Here is a 26,162-nt window from a genome sequence, read left to right as displayed (position 1 = left end):
TAGAAATGCTTTCAGGAAAACAGTCTTGTCACACTGTCTTCTCTGTACAATGTCATTTGCTCTCATCCACCAATTTTAGTTTCTCTCACAAATAGTTCTTGATAATGTGTTGAAAACAAGCAAAAGTTAAATACGTTATTTCTACATAAAATTTAAAAAAATCACCTAATGATTTTAGCAAGTATAATGGCTTCTTGAGAAAATATGCTGTGACTTTTCTTATCATCTTACATCTTGGGACGTACAATTAGCTATCTATCTGTCTTCCTAAATGGCTGGGTCAGAATATTAATATAAACCTAGAAAAAAAAAAAGATTTCTCTTATCCTTAGATGGTGAGCTCTGTCTATACACTAGAATCATGTATGTTTGTAGTGCCATCTTCTGTCTTGTACTCCTTAACATACTTCATGCTATCTAAAGTCACATGCAATTTATTTTACCTCCAAAAGGTAAAATTGCTGAGTATGAAATTTTAGTTTGTGTTTCTGGAAATCACTGAGCATTTATCTTGAATACATATGAATAAGGCAGGAGGAAAGGAAGATGAAGGAAAGGAGACCAAGAAGACACACTTTTTATAATGATTTTTCCCCTCACATTTGAACCTATCCTCCAGTTTAATCTTTCACTGAGCATGGCCACATTGGTCAAAGAGGCTCCCATTCACCATTTGCATAGGAAGGAGCCAAGTGTCAAAAAGCATCCCCTGACACTCTCTGTGTACGCTTGAACCTGTCCAGTACCCTCTTCATAGCTCCAGTTACATCTTTGTTTCTCAAACTGTAGATGAGTGGATTAAGCATGGGTGTGAGGATGGTGTAGAACACAGAGAAGACTTTGTCTTGTTCTGGCCGGTGGTAAGAGTGTGGCAGCATGTAAGTGTACATGGCAGCCCCATAGAACAAGGTCACCACTGTCATGTGAGATGAACAGGTGGCAAATGCCTTCTTTCTCCCTTCCACTGAGCTCATGCGGTGGACTGTGGTCAGGATTTGAGCATAGGAGGCAATCACCACAGAGAAAGGAATCAGTAACATCAAGACACAACACACATACATCACTGTCTCATAGAGAGCTGTGTCTGCACAAGCCAATTTCAGGACTGCAGGTGCCTCACAGAAGAAATGGTTAATCTCCCGAGAGTTGCAGAAGGGGAAACTCATGGTTATGGGAGTTAGAAGAAAGCCATCTAAAGAGCCCCCAAACCAGGAACCTGCTATAATCATCCAGCAAACACGGCGGCTCATTAGGATTGGATAGCGGAGCGGGTTACAGATGGCCACGTAGCGGTCATAGGCCATGAGACCCAACAGGAAGAACTCAGCTCCCACAAGGGTGAGGTAGAGGAAGTGTTGAGCTGTGCATCCCACAAAGGTGATGGTCCTTTGATCCAGCAGGTAATCTACCAACATCTTGGGCACAATGGTAGAAATGTACATCATGTCAATGAAGGAGAGGTGGCTAAGTAGGAAGTACATGGGGGTGTGGAGGTGCGAATCAGTGTGGATCAGAAATATCATGACCCCGTTGGCCATCAATGCAGTAAAAAAGATAATAGAGATGATGGCAAAAAGCAGGCCTGATGTTTCCTTTCTATTAAACAGCCCCATGAAAGTCAAGTCTGTAGAGGATGTGTTGTACTCTTCCATTGATCCCATGAGGGCACTGCTGTGACCTAGAATCTTTAAAATAAAACCATGATGTTTACAAGGAATTAACACAGCATACAGATTGATTGTTAAGAAGTAGATTTCTAAAAGTTGGAAGAAAACATTTAACATATTTTTCTTCATATTACTTTGCTACTGATACTTAGCAACTAGTCTATTCTAGAAGGGTTTTAAGTAAAATTCTTTTAAATCAATAATTCTTTAAATCATTGGACAAGATGACATCAGCAGATGCTATCATACAACAGTGATACACATAACCACACTTAAGGATGCACAGCATGATATATGGTAGTTAAACATAACCTGGTCTGTTGCATATGTGTGTGCATCTCTGTGTGTGAAAATACTACCTTGGATGCTATCCTTATTCAGTGTATCTTTATTGTTACAATTATCAGCACCAACTTCAAAACATCTCAGGACTGGCTGTTCATAGTGTGTGTCTGACTTTTACTCACAAATATAAGTAATTTACCATTTGGGATGCAAGTCAATGTCTGTAAGTGTTTTCATGGTGTCAGTTCATCTATATTGCAGACAAAATTGAATAGAGGAAGTAAAGTGGGCAATGGAAATTACTCTCTCAAACCCAGATGTGAAAGGATCATCCCATACAAGAGGCATTCACTGTTAAAGAATTATTTTTATTTTTTGAAAATTAACTTTCATTTAAGATGATGAATAATTAGCATTAGGTTTATGATTAGTATTAACATGTAGCATTAGCAGTTAGGATTCAGCACTGACACAAAAACACATATAATGAACAACTGACCTATTGTTTTTGGAAACTGGAATATCTTTCCCAGTAATTTATAATTAAGAAAAATTCATTGATTGTGTTCTATATAACTTCTGGTGATGATAAAGGAAAAATTCCACAACAAAAGTTTTGAAAGTTAAGGATGAGTTTTCATGTGCTTGGAGTTAAATATGTCAAGGTGAGATACAGTTTATCAACATGTTTGAAAGTTAAATTGATCAAATTAGTCTATGTTCCTTCTAAATATACTAAAAATATGAGAATATGAGTCAATTGCACAGAAAAATAACACTATTGAGATAATTATAATGGTATTCTGAACAATTTTGCCTTGTGCTTCATATCTATTGACTCATCAAGCTTCACAGTAAACCTTAGATGTGAGAAACTATAAAACCCCCTTTCACTGATGGCAGATTTAAAAGTAATATTCCCACAGTCACACATGATGTTGGTGGCAGGGATTTTTGAACCAAGTGGTCTCAATTCATTCTGTGTTCTTATAGCCCAGAACAACAAATAGACATTATTCTGGCTATCAAGTAAAGTATGCCCAAAATGTGAATTGTTAAATGTGTATAGTTAAATTTTTAACTATAGGTAATCATTAATGGATGGCATCACTGACTCAATGGACATGAGTTAGAGCAGGCTCCAGGAGTTGGTGATGGACAGGGAGGCCTGGAGTGCTGCAGTCCATGGGATTGCAAAGACATGACTGAGCAACTGAACTGAACTGAATCATTAATGTGACTAGTGAAAATTAGTCCTAATCAAGAGAATATCATCTTAATTATTATAATCTAGACTGTTGAATTTTAAGAAGGTAAACTCTGTTTTTCTCCTTTTCTACTTTATTTTCTTGCTAATTTTAAAATCTTTGGTGCCAGATATCATATATTTTCCTGACACTGTGTATGATTTTATTATCATTTCAATTGGCCATATTTTTCTTTGGCTGTTAAATTTCCAATTAATGAATACTACTAAACTATGCATCTAAAGGAAAAATTCTGTCCAGTTTATGGAAAAGCCTAAACATTAATAATGTTTTAGCTGCTTTCACAACTCCCATATTTTTTTCCCCCTCTTGTACTAAGGCACTATAAACAGAGAGGAAGTTATGTATTGCTTTACAAAATCAAATAGCTCTCTTTGCTCTCCATTCACATTCATTTCTAAAACTTTTAAACATTTTCTGCTGCCATATATATATGTTTTTTTTTCCTACCTGGCCCTATATTTCAAGCAATAACATAGGCAACTCCAAAGACTTCTTCCTTTATCAGGAAACTGGTATTACCTTTTTAATTGCATGTTAAAAAGCCTAAGTTGAAAAAAAAAAAAAAAGCCTAAGTTGTTAGAGAACAACCCCATTTGATTAAATTTATTATTTGCAATCTCATTATGGGATAACATAATGAGGCTATAAGTGAATTTCTTCTGCACACAGATTATATTACTTTGTTTTGATTTAGTAAAAATGAGAATAATTATAAAATGCCTGAAATGATTCTGTCACTTTATAGAGGACCTTGTTTCTGAAAGGATGTGATATACATACAGTAAAACAAAATTTGGAATCAAATGAATTGATTTCTCCTAACAATGACATTTTCTTCATGGCTCACAGCCTTGTAGTGGTGAAGGGACTTGCAAAATTGAATGAAGCTATGAGCCATGCTGTGCAGGGCCACCTAAGAAGGATGGGTCATAGAGGAGAGTTCTGACAGACAAGTGGTCCACTGGGGTAGGGAATGCAAAAATTCCAATAGTAGTGTCACAAGAACCTCATCAACAGTATGAAAGGCAAAAGGATATGACATCAGAAGATGAGCCTCAAGGTGGAAGGATCATTGGAGAAGGGAGGAGGGCAATTACTAACAGCTCCAGAAAGAATGAAAAGCCTAGGCCAAAGCAGAAACAATGCTGAGTTATGAATGTGTCTAGTGGTGAGAGTAAAGATCAATGCTATAAAAAACAGTATTACATAGGAACCTGGAATGTCAGATCCATGAATAAAGGTAAATTTGAAGTGGTCAAGCAGGAGACAGCAAGAGTGAACATTGACATCTTAGGTATCAGTGAACTGAAATGAGCTGGGAGAATTTAATTTACATGACCAATATATCTACTGCTGTGGGCAAGAATCCCTTATAAGAAATGGAGTAGCCATCATAATCAACAAAAGAGTCTAAAATGCAGTACTTGGGGGCAATCTCAAAAATGACAGAATGATTTTGGTTTGTTTCCAAGGCAAACCAGTCAACATCACAGTAACCTAAGTCTATGCCCCAACCACTGATGTTGAAGAAGCTGAAGCTGAATAGTTCTATGAAGGCCTACAAGATCTTTTAGAACAAACACAAAAAAGATGTCATATCACCATAGGGGACTGGAAGGCAAAAAGGAAGTCAAAAGATACCTGGAGTAACAGGCAAGTTTGGCTTTGGAGTACAAAATGAAGCAGGACAAAGGCTAACAGAGTTTTGTCAAGAGCAAACTTGACAAAATAAAGCACACATAGAAAATATCATTTTCCAAGAGCACAAGAGATGTTCCAACAGCACAAGAGATGATTCTACACATGGACATCACCCGTTGGTCAATATCAAAATGAGATTGATTATATTCTTTGCAGCCAGTGATGGAGAAGCCCTATATAGTCAGCAAAAACAAGACCTTGAGCTAATTGTTGTTCAGATCATGGGCTTCTTATTGCAAATTTCAGGCTTAAATTGAAGAAGGTAGGGAAAATCACTAGGCCTTTCAAGTATGACCTTAAATCAAATCCCTCATGATTATGCAGTAGATGTGACAAAATGATTCAAGGGATTAGATCTGGTAGACAGAGTGCCAGAAGAAACATGGATATGGAGGTTCATAACATTGCACAGGAGGCAGTAACCAAAATCATCCTACAGAAAAAGAAATGTAAGAAGGCAAAGTGGTTGTCTGAGGAGGTCTTACAAAAATAGCTGAGTAAAGAAGAGATTTGAAAGTCAAAGGAGAAAGGGAAAGATATACACAACTGAATACAGAATTCCAGAGAAAAGGAAGGAGAGATAAGAAGACTTTCTTCAATGAACAATACAAAGGAGTAGAGGAAAACAATAGAATGGGAATGACTAGAGCTCTCTTCAAGAAAATTGGAGGTATCAAGGGAACATCTTATGCAAGGATGGGCATGATAAAGGACAGAAATTGTAAGGACCTAACAGAGGTAGAAGAGATTAAGAAGTGGTGGCCAGAATACATAGAAGAACTATAAAAGAAAAGGACTTAAAGACTGGGATAACCACGATAGTGTGGTCACTGACCTAGAGCCAGATATCCTGGAGTTTGAAGTCAAGAAGGACTTAAGAAGCATTACTACCAACAAAGCTAGTGGAGGTGATGGAATTCCAGCAAATCTATTTCAAATCCTAAAAGGTGATACAATTAAAGTGCTGCACTCAATATGCCAGTAAATTTGGAAAACTCAGAAGTGGCCAGAGGACTGTAAAAGGTCAGTTTTCATTCCAAACCTAAAAAGGGCAGTGCCAAAGAATGTTTAAGCTACTGCACAATTGCACTCATTTCACATGCTAGCAAGTTAATCCTCAAAATCCTTCAAGCTAGGCTTCAGTAGCATATGAACCAAGAACTACCAGATGTGCAAGGTAGATTTAAAAGACAGAGGAATCAGAGATCAAATTGCCAACATCTACTGGATCAAAGAAAAAGCAAGAGAATTCCAGTAAAATATATGCTTCATTGACTATGCTAAAATCTTTGATGGTGTGGATAACAACAAACTGTGGAAAGTTTGTAAAGGGAATACCAGACCGTTTTATATGCCTCCTAAGAAACCTGCATGCAGGTCAAGAAGTAACAGTTAGAACCAAACACGTAACAATGAACTAGTTCAATATTGGGAAAGGAGTATGTCAAGGATGTATGTTATCATTCTGCTTATTTAACTTATATGCAGAGTACATCATGTGAAATGCTGGACTGGATGAAACTCAAGCTGGAAGCAAGAAAGACAGGAGAAATATCAAATATCTCAGATATGGAGATGATACCACCCTTATGGCAGAAAGGTAAGAGGAACTAAAGAGCCTTTTGATTAAGGTGAAAGAAGGAAGTGAAAAAGCTGGCTTAAAACTCAACATTCAAATGACTAAGACCATGGTATCTGTTTCCATCACTTCAGGGAAAATAGATGGGAAAACCATGGAAACAGTGACACACTTTATTTTCTTGGGCTCCAAAATTGCTAGGGATGGTGACTGTAGCCATGAAGTTAAAAAGACACTTGCTCCTTGGAAGAAAAGCTATGACAAACCTAGATAGTGTATTAAAAAACAGAGACATCACTTTGCTGACAAACATCCATATAGTCAAAGCTATGGTTTTTCCAGTAGTCATGTACAGATGTGAGTTGAACCATAAAGAAAGCTGAACACTGAAGAATTGATGCTTTCGAGCCATAGTGTTGGAGAAGACTCTTGAGAGTCCCTTGGACTGCAAAGAGATCAAATCAATAAATCCTAAAGGAAATCAGCCCTGAATATTCATTGGAAGGACTGATGCTGAAGCTGAAACTCCAATACTTTGGGGAACTGATGAGAAGAGCTGACTCATTGGAAAAGCCTCTGATGCTGGGAAAGGTTGAAGGCAGGAGGAGAAAGGGATGACAGAGGATGAGATGGTTGTATGGCATCATCAACTCAATGGACATGGGTCTCAGCAAACTCTGGAAGATAGTGAAGGACAGGGAAGCCTGAGTGCTATAGTTCACGAGGTTGTGAAGAGTCAGACATGCCTGAACAACTGAACAACAACAAAGGTTATGCTCAAAATTCTTCAAGCTAAGCCTCAGTAGTATGTGAATCAAAGCTTTCAGATGTACAAGTTGGGTTTAGAAAGGTAGAGGAACCAGAGATCGAATTGCCAACATCCATTGGATTATAGGAAAAGCAAGGGAATTCCAGGAAAACATTCACTTTTGCTTCATTGACTAAGCTAAAGTCTTTGTGTGGATTACAACAAACTGGAAAATTCTTAAGGACATGGGGATATCAGACCACCTTATCTTCTCCTGAGAAGCCTGAACACAGGTCAAAAAGCAACAGTTAGAACCTTACATGGAACAATTAACTGGGAAAGGAGTTCAAAATTGGGAAAGGAGTACGTCAAGGCTATATATTGTTACCCTGTTTATTTAACTTTTATACAGAGCATATCATGTGAAATGCAGGACTGGATGAATCACAAGCTGGAATCAAGATTGCTGGGAGAAATATCAACAATCTCAGATATACACCTGATACCACTCTAATGACATAAAATGAAGAGGAACTAAGAAGCCTCTATATAAGGTTGAAAGAGGAGAGTGAAAAAGGTGGGTTAAAACTGAACATTTAAAATACTAAGATCTTGTCTTCCAGTCCATTACTTCATGACAAATAAAAGGGGAAAAGTTAGAGTTAGCGACAAAATTTATTTTCTTGAGTTCCAAAATCACTGCAGATTGACGGCAGCCATGAAAATAAAAGATGCTTGTTCCTTGAAAGGAAAGCTATGACAAACCTAGAAAGCATGTTTAAAAGCACAGACCTCACTTTGCAGACAAAAGTTCATTTAGTCAAAGCTACGGTTTTTCCAGGAGTCATGTACGTATCTGAGAGTTGGACAATAAAGAAGGCTAAGTGCCAATGAACTGATGCTTTCCAAATGTGGTGCTGAAGAAGACTCTTGAGAGTCCCTTAAACTGCAAGGAGAGCAAATCAATTAATACTAAAGGAAATCAACCCTGGATATTCATTGGAAGGATTTATGCTGAAGATGAAGCTCCAGTACTTTGACTACCTTATGGGAAAAGCTGACTCATTGCAAAAGACCCTGATGCTGGGAAAGATTGAAAGAAAAAAAAAAAAAAAGAGGGTGGGGAGGAAGAGATGGTTAGATAATATCACTGAGTCAGAGAACATGAATTTGAGCAAACTCTGGGAGATAGTGAAGTACAGGGAAGCCTGAAATGCTGCAGTCCATGGGGTTCCAAAGAGTTAGAGAGGACTTAGCAACTGGACAGCAGCATCAACCCATGACAAAAATTAATTTTGTGTATCTGGTTCTGTCCCTACATTGTCTAATCTTTGCTTTTCATTTGTAGTAAATTTAGATGACAACATTCAAGATTACCCTATAGATAAAATAAGAAATCCATTGTTCAGTTCCTAACTGAACAATGTCCCACTCTTTGTGACACCATCATGGCAGCATGCCAGGCTTCCCTGACCGTCACTGTCTCCCAGAATTTGCTCAAACTCATGTCCATTGAATTGGTGATGCTATCCAACTATCTCATCCTCTGTTGCCCTCTTCTCCTCCTGCTCTCAATTATAGGTGAAAATATTTTATACAATTGCAAAGTAAAAAATTAATGCTATACACATATATCTTATTTTAAAATAATTGGCAAATGTGTAAAAATCCCTAACTTTTCTTTAAGCTATCTACACATAGATCTAAAATCTATGAATTTGAATTGTAAATACCTTTTGAATGTCAAATCTAAGAAATCTGGCACTCTGGGTGAGAATAATTCAGCATTTAGATTCTGTATTTTTTCCTCAGATATCTCTTAGGTTGAAGGAAATACTCTGTTGTATATTCTCAGAAAAGTGTGTGCATCACACTGATGAGAACCTAATAATTTCGAGAAGCATATTTATGCTCAACCTGCAAATTATGATATCATAACAAAGAAAAGTTATTGAGCAAAACTGGCAAGTTAAATTATCTTTAAGGCTTACTTAAATTCTTTTTTATTATACTTACCACCCATTAAGTGAAAGTGATGCATTTATTACATCCAGAGGCAATTGCTACTAGTAGCTCCTGTTTTTTCTGGGTGTAGACATTTGGTTGAATCGGGATGGTTGCAAATCACTTTTTCCTACCCAGTTTGAATGATCACCAAGCCTGTCCTTTAAATCAAGTGACATTGGTATCTCAACGTTGTAAATTACAGCCTTCTGCTTATATGCTACCACTGATGAACTTTCTACCAAATTAAAGAGCATACTCCATGGTCCTTCAGGGCAACAGCCCCTTTGCTATGAAATTCTGTGTTCACTTGAACTAAAAGCTGCTCATAAATCCTCCTGCTTTGTCCTCTAGGTCCACTCAGACGCAGTTTCTTTACTTTGTAACATTCAGCCATTCATAATGAGAACAAGACTTTAGAGTCGGAAAAGATAGACTGAAAAAGAACATGACTAGAAAGTGGAAAAACACCCTTCTTTGTGTCAGTTTATGCTTTCCAATGCTTATGTGCATTAATCTATACATTTCTTGCCAAAGGACTCCTTTCCTGTATTCATTTGGGATGATCTTTGGCAATATCTGTTTTAAAATTCAGTATCTCAATTTCAAGACATTACACTAGGAATTATATGTAATCTTATTCTGTATTTTCCAAGTCTCCTGTAAATGTGTTATCATACTCTAGAAATATAAAACAATTAATTTCCTTAAGTGGTAAGAAAAAAAAAAAAAGACATTATTCTAGGATTGAATTTTCCAGAACCAAATACCCTGGAAATATTTTTGTTTGTTTGTTTTTATATCCGGTTTATATCTGTGCTCTGTAAACTATGATACTATGCAAGTTTTTCATTTAGCCCTTCAAATAGTTCTTTCCCTGTCTTCATCTAATTCATAAGGCTAAATTTTACTTAAACTATTAAATTTACTTAAAAAGGAGAGTAAAGATTTTGCTAAGGTTAAACACAGAGATAGATAAATAGTTTATAAAAAGAAAATTCTTTGCACAGTTCCACTTAATAGTACTCCCAAACCTAAGATTTGTAATACATATTCTAGATCACTCCCAGAAAGAAAGTGAAGTAAGTAATCTTCTTCTCAATGTACTTGCAGTTGGGATGGAGGGCCCCCATTGAGCTTGTAACCTGAGATTTGCAGTTCCTGAGTTGTAGATAACCCAGCCTTTATAGCTCAAGATTCAGCTTGCATAAATTTTGTTTATATCATGCAATGAGAATCTATTCAGTCAAACTCCTAAGATATGCTATGGAAATTCAGCCATTTCCTTATTCACCAGATATTTAACGTGTCATTGAGAAAAACTAGGCTACGTGCTCATCAGAGTTTGATTTGTCATCTGTTATCTTACTGCACAATTTCAAAAGACTTGAATTTTCATTAAGATAATAGGTAAGGAGGAATGTACAAAGTTGTTTTAAATATTGCAGAAGCTTCTAGATGATTCATTGAATTGCTTAATTTAATCAAGGATTTCTTATTGTTTAGATAAAACCTTGAACCTCTAAATCCAATTATTTACTTTTAAAAAAGTCATAAACTGATTCATTTTGCCTTGATTCATCTCTCCTTGTTTAACCTCATCAACTCACATTTCTCAAATCTTTTCTCAATAATTTAATCTGAATGCTGCCTATTAAAAGCAGCATGTTACATGTTTCCTGGTATGCTTAAAGGAATGAAACACACTTCAATGATATAAAAAGATCACCAAAATGTTTAATATTATTGTAAACTTTGTTCTAACTGTATAAAAATGTCTCTGTCACTTACATAGAGTTGAATCCTCTCCAGACTGTCATTCAAGTTAAGGTAGGTCCTTCAAAGGTGGAGTGTATGAGTGAGTTCTTGATCACTAAGCCATCAAATGTGGAGATAGTCATACAAAATTTAGTAAAATCAAAATTCAGCAAGCTACAAGAACTTTAAATAGCTAAAAGAGATAAGGAACAAAGAGATTTTTCATAAAATAGAAGATATGTTACTAGAAAAGAAGATAATTATATTTAGCAGATTTAATTTTTCTCAAGCTTATATTGAAGAAAAAAAAAAAAAAAAAAAAACAATAAGAGACTCATAGTCCTGAATATCCATAACAGGAAAGATTTCAAGTTCTGACTTCTGTGCCCAGGTTTCCTCTGCATATTACCCATGATGATACAAAACATAGAGATTTAGGTTTATGAGCTTGAATTTACTGAATTGTAAACTAGAGGTATCCTTAGCAACTGATGATGGAGTTAGGTCAAAAAGAGACATGCAGCAAGTTATTAAGAGAAATTTTGTAATATAAATTGGCAAAAGGAATTTTCTTTTTTAAAAATGCCACATTAAAAATCTTTGAAATATTTTTTCATTGTCAGAACAGATTGCACAAATCCTCCAGCTTTCTAGACATGTGTGTTAATGCTTAACCTATTTTAATAAGAAATTTTAGAAACCTATGAGGGACAATTGTGAAAAACTGAAAAGGCAGAAAGAAAGTTGCAGACCATTAAAGAATGCTGAACTGTCTCTTGGTTTTCCATGTTTAGGTTTCCTGGAGCAATGGGAAGTGCTCAGAAGTGAGAAGAGGCAGGAGTTTATATAGTTTTCTGAGAAGGCAATGAAGTGAAGTTTTCTTGTAAAAATCAAGTCTCTTCCCTGTGGACCTTGCAGACTGTAATGAGACAGATTTGGCACAGCTAATGGGTAGTGTATTTTGGGGATGAATGTCACATGGACTTTGAGAAAACTGTTTCCACTGCTAGGCTCCAAAGTGCAAGACTGTGAGTTTTCTATTCATGAGAAATTTCCTTTGGCAGCTAATCCTCCCAGTGAAATGTGGGAACTAATTTGAAGAGACATAAAAATGATAGAAGGTAGCTCAACTATCATTTTTTTTTAGCACTTTATTGGTAGTCCAATGAGTTAGTGCAGTCACTCAGTCTTACTCTTTGTGACCCCATGGACTGCAGTACACCAGGCGTCCCTGTCTTTCACCGTCTGCTGGAGAATGCTCAAACTCATGTTCATTGAGTTGGTGATGCCATCCAACCATCTCATCCTCTGTCATCCCCTTCTCTTCCTGTGTTCAATCTTTTCTCAGCATCAGGGTCTTTTCCAGTGTCAGTTCTTTACATCAGGTGGCCAAAGTATTGGCGCTTCAGCTTCAGCATCAGTCCTCCCAATGAATATTCAGGACTGATTTCCTATAGGATTGACTGGTATGATCTCCTTGCAGTCCAAGGGGCTCTTGAGAGTCTTCTCCAATGCCACAGTTGAAAAGCATCAATTCTTTGGTGCTCAGCTTTCTTAATGGTCCAACTCTCACATCCATACACGATTACTGGAAAAACGATACTTTTGACTATATGGACCACTGTTGGTAGTCTAACAATAATTATTTTTTCTGAGTTTTGAGTACTGGATACATATACTTGAGGAAATGTGAAAAATTTCTGAAAATGAAAAATGCCCATAATACTAAATGATAGTCACCAAAGCATATCATATAGATAGCTATTCATATAAAATTAAATTTGTATTTTACACACACACACACATTGAAGTAGGAAATGGCAAACCACTACAGTATTCTTATCTGGAAAATTCCATGGACAGAGGAGCCTGGCAGCCTACAGTCAATGAGTTCTCAAAGAGTCGGACATGACTGAGCAGTGCCAGCAGCATAAACACATATCATTATGTGGAAAGTATATATATATTTATATATATACATTTATATATATTTATATATATATACATATACACATTATATATATGTATATATAATTTCACACATAAGGAGGTGTGTGTTTACATATGATTTGATAATTTTTGTTATTCAAAACAATTTCTTAAAAAGTGTTCCTAGTGAGAAATATTCTTCCAAACGTAGCATTCATTATCTGCATTGTGTCCTACCTCATCCGAAAGTGTCCAAAAGTGAAGTTGCTCAGTCATGTCTGGCTCTTTGCGACCCCATGGGCTGTAGCTTACCAGGCTCCTCTGTCCATGGGATTTCCAGGCAAGAATACTGGAGTGGGCTGCCATTTCCTTCTCCAGGGATTTTCCCAACCCAGGGATCGAACCCAGGTCTCCTGCTTTGTAGGCAGATGCTCTTACCATCTGAGTCACCAGGGAAGTCTAGTCCTACCTCATAAATATTCTCAATTTTATTTAACCAGCACTGCATTTTCATGCATATATTAATTGTAGTGTTAATGACTCATGTGATGATAAACATTGTCTTTAAAATAAGTCTTGTTTTAATTTTTATTGAAATTTTTGAAGGCTTCATATCCACATTTTAACATTTAAATATATATATTTATTTTATTAACTTTATACAATTTTTAGAAGTCACATTCCATTTACAGTTATTAGAAAATATTGGCTATATTCTCCATGTTGTGCAATATATCCCTATAGTTTCCCTTATATCCAACAGTCTGTATCTCCTTCTCCCCCACCCATATGGGTTTGCCCCTCTCCCAGCACTGGTACTCACTAGTTAATCCTCTGTTTCTGTAGGTCTGTTTTTGTTTTGTTATATTTACTACTTTACTACATTTTTTTAGATTCCAGATATAAGTGATATAGTATTTGTCTTTTTTGTCTTATTTCACTTAGCATACTCTCCTCCAGTTTCATTCACATTGCTGCAAATAGAAAATTTGTTTTCTTATGGTTCAGTAGTATTTCAATGTATATACATACCACATCTTTTTTATCCATTCATCTCTTCATGGACACATAGGGTAATTTCGTATCTTGCCAATTGTAAATATTGTGGCTATGAACATTGGGGTGCATGTATCCTTTCAAATTAGTGTTTTTGTTTTTTTCAAATATGAACCCAAAAGTGGGATTGTTGAGTCAATGATAGTTCTCACTATTTTTAGTTTTTGAGAAACCTCCACACTGTTTTCTACAGTGGCTACACAAATTTACATTTCTGCCAACAGTGTACACTTAATTTTGTGCACTTTGTGTTTCCTTCTTAAATTTGTCTTTAGGGAGAGTTATTCAGTCAATTTGCATAGTATTTTTAACTTTTAATTTTATTTTTAAGTTGCACTTCTGAAGCAGTATCAGTTTACTTTCTTATTGTCTGTTAGTTTCCATTTCACTGATATATCTTCACAGCTTTCTTTCTAAATATATAAGTAAAAACATGTAAACATATGTGCCCACTAATAACTTTAACTCTGTCCTAAGATGACCTATTTAATTAATTAATTAAATAATAATAATTTTTTTAGTGAGGTTGAAACTTCTTAAATGTGCTACCAAGTTTTTTTCTAGATTGCCTATCCATTTAACTTGCTCTTATTAGTTTAAGATGTTGTTATTTTTTAAACTTCCTTTTGAGTAGGATAGGTGATTCCAGGTTGGAAATTTATAATCAACCAACCTCCTCTTTGCATTTCTTAAGATAAGAGATAGGTGGGCTCCAGTTGAAGGATTTACAGCCAAAAAAAACAGGGTAAATAGTCTTTTTCTCTTACCTCAAGGGAATGAAGGCTTCTCTGGTGTCTCAGCTGGTAAAGAATCCGCCTGCAATGTGGAAAACCTGGGTTTGATCCTTAGGTTGGGAACATTCTCTGGCGAAGGGCATGGCAACACACTCCTGAAGGAGAATGGGACAACAGAGGATGAGATGGTTGGATGGCTTCACTGACTCAGTGGACATGAGTTTGAGTAAGCTCCAGGAGTTGGTGATGGACAGGGAAGCCTGGTATGCTGCAGTCCATGGATTTGCAAAGTGTAAGACCTGACTGAGTGACTTAACTGAACTGAACTGTATAGTTCATGGGGTCACAAAGAGTCAGACATGACTGAGCAACTTTCACTTTTAAGGGAATAATCATAGTAAGGACAAAGAAAGTAAAAAACCTTGTCTGATAAGGAAGCCACTACATGTGCACAGAAAGTTCCCTTGGAGTCAAAAGTCAGGATAACTCTAGGCCATAATCAGTCTTGCTTCTCTCAGAAGCCTTCACTTCAAGATCTGTCTCGGCTAGGATGTGCATGCGCACCCCAGGGGAGGGTACTGACACAAGTTAACCTGGGAGGGACAAAGCAAGGTGATTGTCATAAAGGAAGATGAAGACTTAGAAAATTACTCCTTTTTTTTTAAAATTTTATTTTATTTTTAAACTTTACAATATTGTATTAGTTTTGCCAAATATCGAAATGAATCCGCCACAGGTATACATGTGTTCCCCATCCTGAACCCTCCTCCCTCCTCCCTCCCCATACCATCCCTCTGGGTCATCCCAGTGCACCAGCCCCAAGCATCCAGTATCGTGCATCGAATCTGGACTGGCAACTCATTTCATATATGATATTATACATGTTTTAATGCCATTCTCCCAAATCTTCCCACCCTCTCCCTCTCCCACAGAGTCCATAAGACTGTTCTATACATCAGTGTCTCTTTTGCTGTCTCATACACAGGGTTATTCCCACAGGCGTGAATCTGTCTCTGAGTCCACCCATACAGATTTCTGCAACTACTTTTCAGTAAATTTTTTGCTTCACTCTTTACCTTCTGGACATCACCAGATGGTCAACACTGAAATCAGATTGATTATATTATTTGTAGCCAAAGATGGAGAAGCTCTATACAATCAGCAAAAACAAGACTGGGAGCTGACTGTTGCTCAGGTCATGAACTCCTTATTGCCAAATTCAGACTTAAATTGAAGAAAGTAGGGAAAACCACTAGACCGTTCAGGTATGGCCTAAATCAAATCCCTTATGACTATACAGTGGAAGTGAGAAATAGATTTAAGGGACTAGATCTGATAGAGTGCCTGATGAACTATGGACGGAGGTTCATGACATTGTACAGGAGATAGGAATTAAGACCATCCCCAAGAAAAAGAAATGCAAAAAAACAAAATGACTGTCTGAGGAGGCCTTACAAATAGCTGTGAAAAAAGAGAAGTGAAAAGCAAAGGAGAAAAGGAAAGATATACCCATTTGAATGCAGAGTTCCAAGAATAGCAAGGAGAGATAAGAAAGCCTTCCTCAGGGACCAATGCAAACAAATAGAGGAAAGCAATAAAATTGGAAAGACTAGAGATCTCTTCAAGAAAATTATGGATACCAAGGGAACATTTCATGCAAAGATGGGCTCGATAAAGGACAGAAATGGTATGGACCTAACAGAAGCAGAAGATATTAAGAAGAGGTGGCAAGAATACACTATATAATGAACTATACAAAAAAGATCTTCATGACCCAGATAATCACAATGGTGTGATCACTCACGTAGAGCCAGACATCCTGGAATGTGAAGTCGACTGGGTCTTAAGAAGCATCACTATGAACAGAGCTAGTGGAGGTGGTAGAATTCCAGTTGAGCTATTTCAAATCCTGAAAGATGATGCTGTGAAAGTGCTACACTCAATATACCAGCAAATTTGGAAACCTCAGCAGTGGCCATAGGACTGGAAAAGGTCAGTTTTCATTCCAATCCCAAAGAAAAGCAATGCCAAATAATGCTCAAACTACTGAAAATTGAACTCATCTCACACACTAGTAAAGTAATGCTCAAAATTCTCCAAGCCACGCTTCAACAATATGTGAACTGCGAACTTCCACATGTTCAAGCTGGTTTTAGAAAAGGCAGAGGAACCAGAGATCAAATTTCCAACATCCGCTGGATCATGGAAAAAGCAAGAGAGTTCCAGAAAAAACATCTATTTCTGCTTTATTGACTATGACAAGGCCTTTGACTGTGTGGATCACAATAAACTGTGGAAAACTCTGAAAGAGATGGGAATACCAGACCACCTGATCTGCCTCTTGAGAAATTTGTATGCAGGTCAGGAAGCAACAGTTAGAACTGGACATGGAACAACAGACTGGTTCCAAATAGGAAAAGGAGTACATCAAGGCTGTATATTGTCACCCTGCTTATTTAGCTTATATGACATCATGAGAAATGCTGGACTGGAAGAAGCACAAGCTGGAATTAAGATTGCTGGGAGAAATATCAACAACCTCAGATATGCAGATGACACCACCCTTATGGCAGAAGTTGAAGAAGAACTAAAGAGCCTCTTGATGAAAGGGAAAGAGGAGAGTGAAAAAGTTGACTTAAAGCTTAACATTCAGAAAACTAAGATCATGGCATCTGGTCCCATCACTTCATGGCAGATAGATGGGGGAACAGTGGAAATAATGGCAGACTTTATTTTTCTGGGCTCCAAAATCACTGTGGATGGTGACTGCAGCCATGAAATTAAAAGACGCTTACTCCTTGGAAGGGAAGTTATGACCAACGTAGACAGCATATTAAAAAGCAGAGACATCACTTTGTCAACGAAAGTCCGTCTAGTCAAGGCTATGATTTTTCCAGTAGTCATGTATGGATGTGAGAGTTGGACTATAAAGAAAGCTGAGCGCCGAAGAATTGATGCTTTTGAACTGTTGTGTTGGAGAAGTCTCTTGAGAGTCCCTTGGACTGCAAGGAGATCCAATCAGTCCATCCTAAAGGAAATCAGATCTGGGTGTTCATTGGAAGGACTGATGTTGAAGCTGAAACTCCAATACTTTGGCCACCTGATGGAAAGAGCTGACTCATTTGTAAAGACCCTGATGCTAGGAAAGATTGAGGGCAGGAGAAGGGGACAACAGAGGATGAGATGGTTGGATGGCCTCACCGACTCAATGAACATGGGTTTGGGTGGACTCTGGGAGTTGGTGATGGACAGGAGGCCTGGCATGCTGCATTTCATGGGGTCGCAAAGTGTTGGACATTACTGAGTGACTGAACTGAACTGAACTTACCTTCTGCCTCCTTGCCTGAATCCATTCGTGACTAGGCAGGCAGGACTAGGGACCTTAGCCCTAACTGCTGGCCCCTGTGGTCCAGTGGTTAAAGCTCCCTGTCTAGAAAACTAAGTAAGACCTTGCTTCAGCTACCACTCACTGCTGCTTGTTGGAAACTGCACTTATGGCTGCGTGTGTTCAAAATCACTATTAGCATTTTGACGTATGACTATGTGTCAGTCATGTATACCTCAAGTACATTTTCATTTCCTTGTTTTCTTAAATTTCATTCATTTTTTATTATCCATGATATATTTTTAGTTATTGTAGCAAGGCATATCAACATTGCTTCTTTAGCTCCCCCCCTGTTTTATGCTTAGAAATGATTATAATAGCTTAAAATAGAAAAATTTTAACTTACTTTATTTTTCACTTGTGTATCTTGTTGAAGTATGCTGCTGCTGCTGCTGCTAAGTTGCTTCAGTCGTGTCTGACTCTGTGCGACCCCAGAGACTGCAGCCAACTAGGCTCCCCAACCCCTGGGATTCTCCAGGCAAGAACACTGGAGTGGGTTGCCATTTCCTTCTCCAATGCATGAAAGTGAAAAGTGAAAGTGAAGTCGCTCAGTCGTGCCCGACTCTTAGCGACCCCATGGACTGCAGCCTACCAGGCTCCTCTGTCCATGGGATTTTCCAGGCAAGAGTACTGGAGTGGGGTGCCATTGCCTTCTCCTGTTGAAGTATAATTGACTTAAAATATTTCAGGTGCACAGAAAGGTGATTCAGTTATTCTGATACACATATATTAGAAATTATTTTGCATCATAGGTTATTACAAGATATTGACTGTAGCTCGCTATGCTATACAGTAAACCTTTGTTGCTTGTTGCATATCTATTTTTTAATTAGAAATCTATCATTCTAATCATACTAAGTCAAACAAGTAGAATAAAAATGTCATAATATTTTTAGTTAGGCAAAATTTATAAATTTTCTAAAATACATATAACACACACACATATATCTAAAAGCTTTTCTATTACATTTGATAAAGGTTTGAGAAAGAACATCAAAACAAAAAGAAGAGATGGAGTGATTGGAAAATATAAACTAAATGAAAAATGAAATGAAATACCATTGAATATGAAATAGGAAAAGTAAAACAAACTGCTCCCCATCCCTGCTCAGTGTGCCCGAGTTGCTCAGTCTCTGACTCTTAGCGACCCATAGATGACAGACCCCACCAGGCTCCCCATCCCTGGGCCTACCAGGCAAGAACACTCTGTTGCCATTTCCTTCTCCAATTTCCAGGCAAAAGTGAAAGTGAAAGTGAAGTTGCTCAGTCGTGTCTGACTTCTCCCCACAGACTGCAGCCCACCAGGCTCCCTCTGTATGGGATTTTCCAGGCAAGAGTACTGGAGTGGGGTGCCATATAATAGTAAAAGAGCATCATATAAGGTGATTTTTTTTTTAAACATGAGTGCTGGTTACAAACATATCAGATGTCATGATCTTCATCTTTTGAACATTGAGTTTTAAGCCAATTTTTTCACTCTGCTCTTTCACTATCATCAAGGGGTATTTTAGTTCCTCTTTGCTTTCTGCTATAAGGGTAGTGTCATCTGCATATCTGAGGTTATTTATATTTCTCCATGCTATCTTGATTCCAGCTTGCACTTCATACAATCGGGCATTTCACATGATGTGCTCTGCGTATAAGTTAAATAAGCAAGGTGACAACATACAGCCTTAATGTATTCCTTTCACAATTTGGAAGTAACAAATAGATTCAAGGGGATAGATCTGATATACAGAGTGCCTGAAGAACTATGGATGGAGGTTCATAACATTGTACAGGAGGAGGTGATCAAAACCATCCCCAAGAAAAAGAAATGAAAAAAGGCAAAATGGTTGTCTGAAGAGACCTTAAATATGGCTGAGAAAAGAAGAGACGTGAAAGGTAAAGGAGGAAAGGAAAGATATATCCATCTGAATGCAGAGTTCCAAAGAATAGCAAGGAGAGATAAGAAAGCCTTCCTAAGTGATCAATGCAAAGAAACAGTAGAATGGGAAAGACTAAAGGTCTCTTCAAGAAAATTAGAGCTATCCAGGGAACATTTCATGCAAAGATGGGCATAAAAAAGGAGAGAAACAGTATGGAACTGAGATGCAGAAAATATTAAGAAGAGTTGGCAAGAATACACAGAAGAACTATACAAAAAAGATCTTAGTCACCTAGGTAACCATGATGATGTGATCATTAACCTTGAGTCAGACATCCTGGAGTTGAAGTCAAGTGGGCTTTAGGAAGCATTACTACGAACAAAGCTAGTGGAGGTGACGAAATTCCAGCTGACCTATTTCAAATACTAAACGATGATGCTGTGAAAATGCTGCACTCAATATGCCAGCAAATTTGGGAAACACAACAGTGACCATAGGACTGGAAAATGTCAGTTTTCATTCCAATCCCAAAGAAGGGCAATGCCAAAGAATGTTCAAAGTACTGCACAATTGCACTCTTTTCACAGGCTAACAAAGCAATTTTCAAAATTCTTGAAGCTAGGCTTCAATTGTACGAACCAAGAACTTCCAGTAGTTCAAGCTGAATTCAGAAAAAGCAGAGGAACCAGAGATCAAATTGCCAACACCTACTGGCTCATAGAAAAAGAAAGAGAATTCCAGAAAAACATCTACTTCTATTTCATTGACTACACTGAACCTTTTGACTGTGTGGATCACAACAAACTGTGGAAAATTCTTTAGGAGATGGGAATACCAGACCAGTTTACCTGCCTTGTGAGAAACCTGTATGCAGGTCAGGAAGCAGCAGTTAGAACCAGACATTGAACAATGGACTGGTTCAAAATTGGGAAAGGAGTATGTCAAGGCTGTATATTGTCCTCCTGTTTATTTAATATATGCAGAGTATATCATGGGAAATACCAGGCTGAATGAAGCACAAACTGGAATCAAGATTGCAGGAAGAAATATCAATAAACTCAGATATGGAGGTACCATCCTTATGGCAGAAAGCAAGGAGGAACTAAAAAGCTTCTTGTTGAAAGTTTAAGAGAAGAGTGAAAAAGCTGGCTTAAAACTTAACATTCAAAAAATGAAGAGCATGGCATCTGGCCGCATCCCTTCATGGCAAATAGATGGGAAAACAATGGAAACAGTAACAGATTTTATTTTCTTGGGCTCCAACATTATTGTGGATGATTACTGCAGTCTTGAAACTAAAAGATGCTTAGAAAGGCTGTGACACACCTAGACAGCATATTAAAAAGCAGAGACATTACTTTGCCAACAAAAGTCCGTCTAGTGAAAGACATGGTTTTTCCACTAGTCATGGATGGATATGAGAGTTGGACCATAAAGAAGGCTAAGTACAAAAATTGATGCTTGTGAACTGTGGTGCTGGAGAAGACTCTTGAGAATCCCTTGGTCTGAAAGGAGATCAAACCAGTCAATCCTATAGGAAATCAGTCCCAAATATTCACTGGAAGGACTGATGGTGAAGCTAAAGCTTCAATATTTTGACCACCTGATGTGAAAAGCCAACTCATTAGAAAGGACTCTGATGCTGGGAAAGATTGAAGGCAGGAGGAGAAAGGGATGACAGAGTATGAGACAGTTTCATGGCATCACCGACTCAATAGACATGAGTTTGAGCAAGCTCTGGAAGATGGTATAGGACAGGGAAGCCTGACATGATGCAGTCTATGGGGTCATGAAGAGTCAGACATGACTGAACAACTGAACAATAACAACAACAAATTTTGTCATTTTTCCAGAATGTTATATAGTTGGAATCATATATCACATAAGATTTTCAGATTGTTTTTTTTTTTTTCAGTTAGTAATATACCTTGAAGATTCTTTCTTTATTTCATGGCTTATTGGATCATTTCTTTTCATTTTAATTTTTTGTTTTGTTTAATAATATTCAAGAGTACTGATATATCACACTTTACTTATCTGTTTATCTACTAAAGACATCTTGATTAATTATTGATGACTATGAAAAAATTGCTTCAAATGCAGTTTTTTGTTTATTATTATTTTTTAATGTCAGTAGGATAAATTCTGGGAAGCACTATTGCCAGATTATGTGGTAAGACTAGACTTAGTTTTGTTGGAAACTGTCAAATTCTCTTCCACAGTGATTTGTCTTTACATTCCCACCAGCAATGAATGAAGCTTCCTGTATTTTACAGTAATTTCAATTGTAACCACTCTAATAAGTATGCAGTACTATCATATTATTGTTTTAATTACTACATTTTAAAAGTATACATTAGTTACTCTTTCCCTAATTTCCTTACAAATTTATTTTTAATCCTTACAATTGGATTTTTTTAACCCATTATCAATCTTTCTTAGTATAATTAATAAAGCAGCATGCTTATATGTGTGAAGGATAGAAAGATGAATGATAAATGGGGTGATTTTTTTTTCTAAATCACAAATATTAGGAACATGAAAGGCAATTACCCTCATTACCAACAGAAAAAATAATGACCAGTGTTTATTGCATTTATCATATTTGCTCTTTCAAATCTTATAAGGAAAGACATTATACTACCTCATTTCTCACAAAAGAGGAAATTGGGCCTTAGTTACATAGAGAATGGACAGAAGTTCACATGATCTTTAAAAATGGACCCCAAATTGATGTTCAGTTCTCAGGATCATTCCCCACCTCTTCTGACTTATTGTTTTCTTGTACCTCACTATCTTCTGTGTTGGAAATTCTTCTTCCTAATGCCTAGCATGTGGTACTTTCCAAGCCAGGTAGACGAGATTGAAGGAGATAAACCTTCCAGAAAGAGAGCTTCAAAAAGGCTGCCTTTGGTAACAACTAAAACTCCCACTAAAATAAATGGAAGGAAGTCCACTTTCTTGATTAGTCAGTCCAGTCTACAGGGTCCAACATAAATTTTTCCATTTGGTTAAAAATTACCACTCAGTTCCTTTCTCCAGTGCAATAGGAGGTGTGCTTACGTTTACGATCATCAGTGTCTGTCAGAAGTAGAATATTACTGAACCCAGCTAGGGTTTTGAGAGCACAGAATCTGGCATAGCCTCATTACAGAGAAGGTTAAGAGGCTTGGGATTTGGTCCAGGTTTTTACAACTGAGTCTATAATTTAGGCTAAACACATTCTCTTTAGGGACCCAACATCCTAAAAAGAAATTATCTAAGTCATTTCCCAAGGAAAATTTTTTTTTTTGTTCCAACTTGAAGATGGAAATCCAATTATTTTCTTCCCAATTTGTAATGTTATACAATGTAAAACTTAGTACCATAGATGAGGAAAAATAGGCTGTCCACAATAGGCTGTGTTTACTTCTTTGGAATAAAAGTATCACACCACTATAATATCTAGAGTAGGATTTCAGAAATTTAATAATTCTGATGGATTGGAGTAAAAACTGAAAAGTGATTGCTGAATTTACAAATTCATAAAGCACTCTTTTCTCTCCTGCCTATTACTGTGCCTTCTGATATAATGATTATTTACCATATAACATATATAACATCATAGAATCCTTGCCCAGAAGAATATTAGTCTCTATTTCTGCAAAAACATGTGATTTGTTTTTTTCCAGCCCCAGATTTAGATAAGGGAGGAATGTTTTCAGTTGTTACTCAAAGAAAAGATATTTAACTTTTCTAAATCCTGGTGTGCATTTATGTACGTATTTCCTTCTAAGTTTTATGATGCTATAGCTTCTTTTAAATGTTTGCACCTCTAACCTTTTCATAAACTCTGTCTATGATTCATTTAAACAACATAATCAAAATTGCCATTCTTATGAGGTTCCTGAGAGCAGATAGAATTTGTAATATTAATGAGACAATTTGGGGCCCTTATATACATAAATTGCACTCATAGAGTTGATATAAGGGAAGAATTAGAATGGATGGCCACAAGGAAGAAATACTGTTTTTACGAAAGCAAGCAGGACTCTGTAGGGACTTCCTGGGTACAAATGCCCCTCTGTGTGCTTTTTGTCATTTGTAGAAAAAGGCTCTAGTCTCCTAGGCTTTCCCTGAGTTCCAAAGAGCAAACTCACTTACTAATTAGAGAAGTGAGTGAATTCAGAAACAAATGAAAGACAGACAAGCAAGAAAATTAAAGATAGCTGAAACACTAGTTCAACAGCAAAGCAAAATCACAGAACTACCAGTTCTTTCTCAAGTATTTAACCAAAACTTTGAGTCATTCCGTAGAAACAAAGAGCCCTGCCAAGGTAAAGAATGGTGATTACGTGCTGACCTTAAGTGCGTGTGTCCTAGACTGATTGTAACCAGAAGGCTGGTGATCAAGATTTCTGAAACATCACCCTGTTACCTCACTGTCAACAAGTCAGAAGAATGTCCATGAGCTAATCAGGTACCCTGTGATCCTCAACCCTAGTGTTGCCTTTAAAAACTCTTGCCTAAAAGCCACCAGGGAGTTGTTTTGTTTTGTTTTTCTTTTGAGCACTAGTTGTCCACTGTTCTTACTTGATGCCCTTCAGTAAATGCTGTACTTTCCTTCACCACAACTTGGTGTCAGTAGATTGGCTTGTTGCACAGTGGGCAAGTAGATATGAGTTAGTTTGGTAACATTTATAACACTGGCATTATTAATGCATGGATGTTTCATCTTTTTGATAAAAGTATGGCTGATGTACTTTTTGACATAACTGGCAGTGGTGGTTGCTGCAAGCATTATCTATATTATCTGTGGCAAAACCCCATACACTCCTGAGCAGACATGGAGGATTTAGACTGTCAGAATTCTCCCCTTGTCATAAAATGGGTCCCTAGACATCTTGCCAAAACCCTCTTAAAGGCCTCAGCCACATCCCTGTTTCTCAAACTGTAAATGAGAGGGTTTAACAAGGGGGTGATGATAGTGTAAAAGACAGAAAAGACCTTGTCTTTTGTTGGAGTGTGGTATGATTGGGGAAGCATATATGTGTACAGGGCAGCCCCATAGAATAAGATCACCACCATGATGTGTGAGGAGCAGGTGGCAAAAGCCTTCTTCTTCCCTTCTGCTGACTTCATCTCGTGCACTGTGATGAGCACTCCAGCGTAGGAAGTAATCACTACAGAGAAGGGGATCAGCAGCATCATGACACAGCAAATATACATCACCATTTCATAGGCAGCTTTGTCACCACAGGCCAGCCTCAGCATGGTGGGTGCCTCACAGAAGAAGTGGTTGATCTTGTGTGAAGCACAGAATGGTAGAGTCATTGTTATAGGGGTGAGGAGGAAGCTATCCAGAGCACCACCAAACCAAGAGCTGGCCAAGATCATCCAACAGACCCGATGGCTCATGAGGACAGGATAGCGGAGAGGGTTGCAGATGGCCACGTAGCGGTCATATGCCATGAGTCCCAGCAGGAAAAATTCGGCCCCTACAAAGCCCATATAGAGAAAGTATTGGGCTGTACAGGCAATAAAGGATATGGTCCCCTCACCCTCAAGGTAATCGGCCAGCATCTTGGGCACAATGGTGGAGATGTACATAATGTCAATGAAGGAGAGGTGGCTGAGCAGGAAGTACATGGGGGTATGGAGGTGAGGGTCTATGTAGATCAGGAAGATCATGACCCCATTAACTATTATGGCCATGAAGAAGATGGCGCAAATGATGCTGAAAAGGAAGCCAGAGGCTTTGTTGTTAGTGAAGAGCCCTGTAAGGGTGAAGTCACTGGAAAAGGTCTTATTATTTCCATTCATGGTTTCGAGTTGGACCTGGAGGCATAAGAAGAGAAATATGGGGTCAATGAAAATTGCAGTAGATAAGATGAACCATTAAAGATGTCTATGTAAGTATGATTAAATTAAAATTATTTATACACTAATGTCAATTGTTTTATGTGGGGCAGATTTGTGGTTTATTCTGTCTTGGAAATTTCTTCCTGTTGAAGAGCAATTTTAATGTTAGGTACCATGGCATGAAGACAAATGGTCATTTGGAAATTTATCCTTGATTTAAGGGAGTTTGTTATTTTAGAATATGGCCTATAGATAAGATCTTCTCCTGGAGTTGGCTCCACTTGTTTGAAATATGGATACAACTGAAAAACAATTGAGTCAATTGATTCAGTTCAA

At 37.5% G+C, this 26,162-nt stretch overlaps 2 protein-coding genes across 2 annotated transcripts; both read right to left on the bottom strand.

Annotated features, from left to right (window-relative positions):
- Positions 1–695: 695 nt before the first annotated feature.
- LOC102275519 (olfactory receptor 2T1) lies at positions 696–1,652 on the bottom strand. Its single transcript, XM_005896329.3, has one exon. The coding sequence runs from the start codon at positions 1,650–1,652 to the stop codon at positions 696–698; it is 957 nt and encodes a 318-aa protein (XP_005896391.3).
- A 23,175-nt stretch (positions 1,653–24,827) lies between these two features.
- On the bottom strand, positions 24,828–25,787 carry LOC102278330 (olfactory receptor 2T6). Its single transcript, XM_005896336.2, has one exon. It carries the CDS (start codon positions 25,785–25,787, stop codon positions 24,828–24,830), a length of 960 nt encoding a protein of 319 aa, XP_005896398.2.
- Between the last annotated feature and the right edge of the window lie 375 nt (positions 25,788–26,162).

Source organism: Bos mutus, chromosome 7, assembly GCF_027580195.1.
Source record: "Bos mutus isolate GX-2022 chromosome 7, NWIPB_WYAK_1.1, whole genome shotgun sequence".
NCBI classification, from domain to species: Eukaryota; Metazoa; Chordata; class Mammalia; order Artiodactyla; family Bovidae; genus Bos; species Bos mutus.
This window is presented reverse-complemented; position numbering and strand designations above follow the sequence as displayed.